The sequence below is a fragment of the Argiope bruennichi genome, chromosome X2 (genome assembly GCF_947563725.1).
Source record: "Argiope bruennichi chromosome X2, qqArgBrue1.1, whole genome shotgun sequence".
Taxonomy (NCBI): Eukaryota; Metazoa; Arthropoda; class Arachnida; order Araneae; family Araneidae; genus Argiope; species Argiope bruennichi.
This window is the reverse complement of record NC_079163.1, coordinates 135168065-135176534: the sequence shown is the minus strand read 5'-3', so window position 1 is coordinate 135176534 and position 8470 is coordinate 135168065. Positions and strand designations below refer to the sequence as shown.

At 28.8% G+C, this 8470-nt stretch overlaps 1 protein-coding gene across 1 annotated transcript in view; it reads left to right on the top strand.

The window, feature by feature from the left end:
• Window positions 1–2695: 2695 nt before the first annotated feature.
• LOC129959909 (sterol O-acyltransferase 1-like) overlaps window positions 2696–8470 on the top strand; it is a 29347-nt gene continuing 23572 nt past the window's right edge. Inside the window, exons 1-3 of the mRNA XM_056072808.1 lie at window positions 2696–2804; window positions 4944–5074; window positions 7671–7733. Coding sequence (XP_055928783.1) covers window positions 2733–2804; window positions 4944–5074; window positions 7671–7733 — 266 coding nt within the window. The 5' untranslated portion in view covers window positions 2696–2732. The remainder of the gene's footprint in view (window positions 2805–4943; window positions 5075–7670; window positions 7734–8470) is intronic.

Here is an 8470-nt window from a genome sequence, read left to right as displayed (position 1 = left end):
GTAAACACGTTTCGAATGCTCAAAACATAAAATTCAAAATATACCATCTATAAAATCACGTGGCAGTAATCGCAGATCTTTTAGAATAATATGGCAATTGATTGTAAGTAAATTTTTAAAAAAATAACCGCACTACTTGAGCACGAACTTGATTCAAGGATCGTGTGTATATGTGATATAAACATAATTTTTTTTTTTAATTCTGAAATTCCAAACTTCAATTAAAAGCAGGAAGAATAGTCGCATTTGTGATTTCTTACTGCCCTAATGTTGAAAGTTAAATGAAATTATACTTTATTATAAATTCTGTTATATGTACGCACTCCCGCTGGAATGTTAAGAGTTGGCAGAAATTCGAAATGGTGTGCATTACTTTTCCTTGCCGCGCGAAATTTCCATTAAAGGATAATATACGTTCCAAATAAAATTGCAAGGTGGGAAAAAAAAGGAATAATTTAGAACTTTAATTTAAATTGTAATACTTTTTGGATTTTGTGGAATACTTTTTGGAATACTATGTGGATTTTTCTCGATAAGCTGGTAATTCAATTAATTAAAAACTTGGAGAATTGAACAATTTCTCTTTATGGACAGTTTAAAGGACCATTGAAACTGCATTTCGATAATAATTTTATTTAAAGTTAGAAGTAATAGAGGTTCGAAGTTAATATCCAATACGAGGTATTAGTCATCCGTTGGGAATCCATGCATTTTCTCTTTTATTACCATCTAAATGCTAGATAACCTGAAGTGATCTAATGGAAAATGTCTTCCATTACTTCCAGCTGAATTCTCCTCGATTATTTAATTATTTATTCGTTAATTGAAGCAGAGTCGATAGAGACAGTGGCTAGGTATATATATGTAAAAAGGCAATTTCTGATGTTGCATTCATTTTTATGTTCTGTCTTGATCGTTGGTGGGGGGGAGGGGTCGATTTAATTTTCAGTACCGTATTCACTTCGAATTTTGAAATATTTATATGTATGTAACTATTTTGAAACTTCAAAAGCTAAAATGTTAAGACAAAATTATCATTTGGTCCGGTTCCTACATATCAATTTACGTTCATTTAATTATAAGAATATATATATTTGAAATTTTAACTTTGATTTATTATACCACGAGAGTCGTATTATGAACATCGAAAATGTGATAGAATTTCGTCTATCTACATCGCGACATAAGAGCAAAATGTTTCTGTTCAATGATTTTACTATGACATTTTGATAGGGATTTTTTGGACACGTGCAGACATGGGAAGGATAATGTTGAAAAGAATATAAAATTTTTTATCCCTTCGTTGTTATGGAATCGGCAGTTTTACTTCGAATGTGTTATAATTCAATAAACAAAGCAAAAAGTAAGAATTAAATCAGGATGCAAGAGAATGTTTCGGAAGAAAAATAATGTGGGCTGAATTAAGATAAAATTAAGAAATCATGTTTTAACTAGATATCATTACATATATATATATATATATATTAGCATAAAAATTTAAGTCTCTTGTAAAGCTTAGAATAGAAATTTACATGGATTAAATTAAAATTATCCGAATGTCCCGAAATCGGTATGAGCGCCATTATTTATAATTTTATGCATTTATGAAAAGAATTTTGTGTTCTTATGAATAAGAATATAATAATATAGTGATTTCTAAATTATTATCCCCAATGTTAAAAGAAATTTTATATATTTATTCCATTTAAAAAGCAAAATTGCATTGCATTACATGGTAAGCTTTATAAGAACACAAATTTTGTGTTTTGCTTTCATAAATTGTAATCAATAATTCATTCTCTTTGTTCTCCATCGTAGAAAAATACTAAAACTTTAGAGGATTGGTTGGTGAGTAGAAAAAACTTCCTCAGTGTAGCTTCATACATTCATAAAAGCAAGCTGGCTTGCAAATGAAAAAGTAATCAAAACTTTTTTTTTTTTTTTTTTTTTTTAAGAAAGAAAGAGATGAAGGTGATGGTATCTTCTTTTAATAACATTATACCGATCGAAAGACTACGAAACGTATTGTTTGATAGATAGCCCCCCCCCCCACACACATAGAATCTAATTTTTTTTTTAAATCAAAAAACTAAATGGGAACGTTGATTTGCATCTTTAAGTATTGTTCTGTTTCTTCAATCATGTAGTTAAATTTGTATCTCTCTTCCTTGGCGTTGATTTAATTTTAGTTTGTTCAGAAAAGTGTTTGGAAATAACGTCGCATCTTAATTGCCTTCATAAACTTTCAAATTGCCAAAAAGGCATTTATATCCAGATAAGAACAATGTGATTGTTTTGAAATTGCTTATTTAAAGAGGTCTTTTAATATTAAAATTTAAAGTTTTGAAAATCTGGGAATGCAGTGATATTTGTAATTGCCGTTATCATCTATTCAAAATCTTTTTTCATTGAATAATAAGTTGCTCAAGTTTCAAAAATATGCCTTATAAATTTTTAATGCAAATAAAATCAAAACACAGGACCTTAGCTTTATTATAATTACTGAAAGGAATAAATGTAAAACTGAACACAGATATTTGCTATTTAAGAGCAGACGATTGTTTCGTCGTGAAAAGGATTTTAACCGGACACGTGTTCTGTCTAAAATTGTTTGCTTACTGCCGTCGAGCTCGCACCTGTTGTGCACTTCTTGTATTTGCTTTTATGTCGATCGCTCTGTATGAAGTTTATCACATTCAGGGTTGGTGTTCAAGAGAAGAGGGTTGAGGATCATGTCTAACAGGGTGGAGATCAGAAAGAAGGCTCGAGATATAGAGCTTTGGGAACTAAGGCAAATGCTGCAGGTAAATGAATCAATTAATTACTATACTTTCTGGACTGAGGAATATTTCATGAGTGTTTTCTAATTGATTAAAAATTTTCAAATTTATTCTTTAAAAATATTTTTTTTTCTGTTTGAGGTGGAATGACTCGAATTAAAAGTTTTATCTGAAAATTTCCGTTTCGGAAATACGGAAGCTATCGGTGGAGAGTAATTTTAGGCAACAGACATTTTTCAGATTCTTTACATATCTTGTTAGTAGTTTTGGTGCTTTCAACAAACTGGATGGCATGCAAGTAGCATAAGTTCAGTTTTGTTTACATAATATTCCATTATAATGATCAATAAATATGTAAAATAATATCCTGCAGCATAAATTCCTTTCAAATAGCATTGAATATTTCAACAATGCGCTAGTTTCTCAAGACCTTTTTATATTGTTAAAAAATTCACTGAATTTTTCATGAAATCTTTCTATGCTGTTTTTATTGTTCGAATCTTTCAATGTACCATAGAGATGTTTCATATTCTTTTGAAAAAACTGGTGTAATTTCGCCAAGCGTCTTATTTGCAGAATATGCATGGATTAGAAATTCTTTTGCAACTTCTTTTTACTTGCATTTGCTGAATGAATGCGAAAGGCATCGAGTCAAACTGGAGAGTATTTTCTTGGTTGGTTTCTCATTGGTATGAAAGAGATAAATCCAGATTTGTGATTTGCGTTTATTTTTTAATCCTCATCGGCTTAATCTCAATAAATGTGTGCCATTACTGTTCGCTGCCATTGTCTCTTCTGTTCCATTATAATGCCTTTAAGGAATGGTGTCTCTTGTAGTTCGGATCTTGGAAATATAGATAGGATAATTCTTTAATTGTCTCATTCACATCTCCTTTTATTTACAAGTAAAAGTTTGTATTTATAAAAAGTGTTGAGGAAATAGAGTTCCTTTAACTCTTTAAATGGCCATTTTTTTAGTCATATTATGTTAAAATATTTTTAGGCTTGAAATTAGAATAAGAAAAGGGATTCATGTAGCTTATTAGATAAATTTAATTTGATTAATTAATTAATTTGGTTTTCAATAATTAAGTAACAAATCAAGAGGCATCATTTTGTCTGAGATAAAGAACTGAAGTATCTAAGTTTCTGACTTACTAAAAAAATTGTCAGAACTTATGCCAACCTACATAAATTCATACAAAGATTGATAAATTTGGTGAGAAGCATATTTCCCACTGCCCTAGAAAGGGTTAAATTGACAGAAACCAGCATAAACCATCAAGAAAGGCTTTCTTTCTATTTACTTTTATGGATTTAATTTTTATTTATCGTCTTTTAATTCTATCTTAATTGGGAATCTATTTTTTAAAAATTTCAATGTGTTATTCGATACGCCTGAAAAGATTATTTAAATTGAATCTGCCTATTAAAAATTTCTGGCACGAATATTAAAAGAAATGTACATACTTTGAAATAGAATCGGAAAGGAATCGATTATAATATTGGTGGACGCATGCGACTGAAAACAAAGTAAATTTTTAAAAATATCGAAAAAATGTACGCAAGTGAAACTGACATCATTATAAAGGTAATTTTTAAAAAAAAATTTAGTAACACACACACACACACACACACACACACACACAAAAAAAAAAACATGGAATACTTCTAGAAGATATGAGCATCAGTTTTCATAAGCGAGATATAGCAACCATCAATCAAGCGGCGGTTCAGCCTGCTTTCGCACTCAATTCAATTGGTTTATAACGTCTTGACTTCTTTTATATGTTTTTTCCTGGGACTGTACACCGTATATAATGACACAGCAAACCCAAAAATTCTAATACTATTTTGTTTTTCTATTAATTATTTGAACTCCATAAATTGAAAATTGCAGCTCCGTTAAAATGCGAAGTTTTGAATTAAGTGCAGCTGTACAAACGTTCAATAAAGTAGTCTGAAACCTTTGCATGTCGCTTTGTTTACATTAGACTGTTGCCATTCGATGATAAGTAATAAGAGTGATTTCTATGACACGTTAGCGTTATATATATATATATAGAGAGAGAGAGAGAGATTCTGTTAATTTAATTTATTAAATGAAACTTAAAGTGATTTTTTTTCATTTAAATATCCTTAATATATGCATTGCTTCATTAGGATCCGAGTATTGATATTTTGAATGATGTTGATGCCAAGTTCGAGAAAGACCCTGATAGAATAATCACGGAACTTGAATTAAAACATAAAAACCCTCAAAACGATTTTATGAATAAGCTATCTTTACCCAAGTAAGCATCTTTATTATTTTTAGTTTTTTTTTATGGCTCTTAAAACAGAAAATTATTTTTATATTTATGCAAAACAATTTAATCTCAAAGAAAATCAAAACTGTTTCTATACATTTGAATTTTGAAAGATTTTCAGAACACATAAAAGGTGTTATTTCTTAAAAAAGCGGATATTTATTTTAACATGTAATCAGAAAGTGGAGTATTTTTTGCTAAATTATTTTGTTATAATATAATATTATGTATGTTTTAGTGACTTAGAATATCGAAGCAGCGCTTAGATATTTTCTTTAATTTTCTTTTTGATTTAATATATTGAAATATGCCAGATTTTTTTTAGTTCATTAATAGTGAAGAAAAATGCCTCTAAAATGCAAAGAACGAAATAGACAATGTTAATCTAGAAATCTTTTGTATGTATTAGTTTATTATTAGTCTTCCATTAATAAATAAATTTTACATTAATCATATTTTGTTTGCATTTTTATTTCCATTATATCGCTTTTCCTAGTGAATTTTTATGTCCTTCGTGCTTTTCCTCTCAATATCTTTTTAGTATACAAAGTGTCTCAAAAACGTTCTAGTATTATAGTTCCGTGTCTTCAGCGAACTCCACCCTCTCAAGGGTCAGTCGAAAGCAATAACAGTCCTTATCATTGTGACCCAAATTTCTCGCTGTAATTTTCTGACTCGATAGATTTAATGTGGGTATATTTATAATGATGCACCTAAATGATGCAATTTAATGAACTTTAAGGAATATTTACTATTATTTTTAGTTTAAGGATGTAAGAAATGTAGAGATATTTTCTTGTAAAACTGTAAAGAAATTATTGATAATGACAACTAACAACTATGAATATTTATAATTGTATACTATTTCTATCTTGTTATGAAATATTTTATCCCTGATTAATTTCAGCTTAAGGTAAGTGTTTAAAATCTGATCAAACTTAAATTTTAAAACTTTAATAGACATTTAATATATAATTAAATGCCTTGCTGTCAGATTCATAATGTAAATAGTATTAAAAGTCAATTTTTCTTAACATTTTCTGCATTAAATTTTTTAGAAAAACAATACATGATTTCAATTAGCATATTTTTGGCAAAATAAATGAGTTACAGGATGACAACAAAATTATTTAAAAATTCAATACATATTAATTCTACAGCATCAAATCTTTCAATCACAGATAAGGTTTTTCCCTATGTCTCAAAACAGTAATTATATCTCTTATTAATATACTGTATGTGAAATACACTATTGTTCTCTTTTGCCTTATTTGACGATGATTATAATACTGTAAAGGGAATCGGTATCGTTTCAAAACCAAAAAGTACCTCAAACATTCAAATCCGTCATACAAACAGAATACTGCAATATTTTTAAAGCTGTTGCATGTGTGGTAAAATCCAATTAATATAAGGTAGCTTGATTTTAAAATATGTTCTAATATTTATCACAAGTTTACATTTTCTTTGAGAAACATTTACTATTTGTAACATGCGGTTCAAATCTTCAAATTATGTGGATCTAAAGTATACAAAAAGTAGTTAAAAGAATAAATGTTAGTTGCGTATTACACGAGTGTGACTTAGAAACATAAAAAGTTTGAAAATTCTAACGATAAATGATTCTTTGAGACGCGAAATTGATTAATTAAAAGTAAGAAACCAAACGGTGAACTAGTACCGCTCTGTGAAAGGTCTTAATTAAGAAACCAAACGATAAATTAGTAGCTCTACCTGTCGGAAATGTCTCTTCATAGAAACGACGAGCAAAAAGCATTAAATCGAAAATTTATTCTTCAAGAAATTTCATCTATGAGATAAAAAGCACGATATGGATTCATGAAAGAAATTAGCCATTTCTTTAAAACTGGAATGAGTCGTGAACTCTATTCTAAATAGCTAATTTCATAAATTGATTAAATTAGTTTAAAAATCTGATTCTGTTAATGACCTTCCAACAAGTTAAAAGAAGAAGAAGACAGGTTAAAAAAAGTAATATATTTCTGGATCTTGTTTATTATTTTTTAGCGCAATCCTACAAAATAAATTCGTATTGCACCAAAAGAAACATTTCAGGCATCTAGGACTGACACGTTTCAAGGAGACCTGAATTGTGTGCCTATACAGAACAAACTGTTCGGACTTTTCAAGCATTGTTCCTGAGACAAGAATTTGAAATTGAGATTCCCCGTGGAATAAGTAACGACAATCATCACTTAAATCGGATTTGTTCTTATAAATCATCCTTTCATGGCGTCGGAAGGGGTAAAAATGCAAGTAGTGTCCGAGTCTGAGAATTCGAGAATCCATAGGTAGTTCCATAGATAAAGTATATAGCGCTAAGAAATTTAATGCTTAACGAAAGATATATAGCAGAATTTCACTTTTACACTAGCAATAAAAATTATGTTGCAATTAACTAAGGCAATTTGCCTATAAACTTATACTAATTATTTACAAACAATAGTAGTTTGTTTAAATATAATATTTCTTTGCTTAATGAATTTTCATAACCAGGGAACGACGCCATATTCTGCCTGCAGTTTTCCATCCACATTTATTCATCTAAAATATTTTTCAGAGGTTCTGAAGCTCCGAGGGAATTACGAAGAAAAGAATTTGTTTTAAGAAATTCAACTTTAACGTAAGTCATAAGATTATTACTTTAATTTAAATATATTTTTCTCCATTCAGATAACCATGAAAATGATGTTTTATTTTAGATGCCATGCCATTAAATATTTTTGCTAAAGTATCATTAATTCTGATAACTTTTAAGTTTAATAAATACTATTGTTTCAAAATATTTAAAATTACGAGGAAAACCAAAGAATAGTTCCTTGACTACAACCACTTAATATATAATATATAATTTCAAATGAAAGTTCATTATTCCTAGATTTGTATATAAGTCACCAGCCATCTTGGCTTAGTTGAATATTGAACTCGATGTGATTAACAATGGTTCAAATCTTTTTAATGGTAGCTTGGTTCAATCTTTCATTTTAAATGTTGTTTATTGCTAATTTATGTTTCTAGAGAATAATAGATCTTTTTTTACATTTCTGAATAATTATTCCCGAATATTCTTCGAATACATAGAAGAATTTTGAGATGCCCTACAAGTTGTGGACAGTTTTCCTATTCTCGTATGTTACGATATGCTTCAAAATAATAAATTTTATTTTATCGTTAAATTGTATTCTGATTTCTTTGCAATTTTTTTTTTCCATTTTTCACTAAACCTGAGGTCATTTCGAAGTCACTTAACTCGATAATCGAAAATATTTGCAATGTTTTTCATTTAACTTGTATGTCAATAGATATTTCAAAAAAATTTGTGAATATCGCTCAGTTATGCTGACTTCATAATAGAGTATA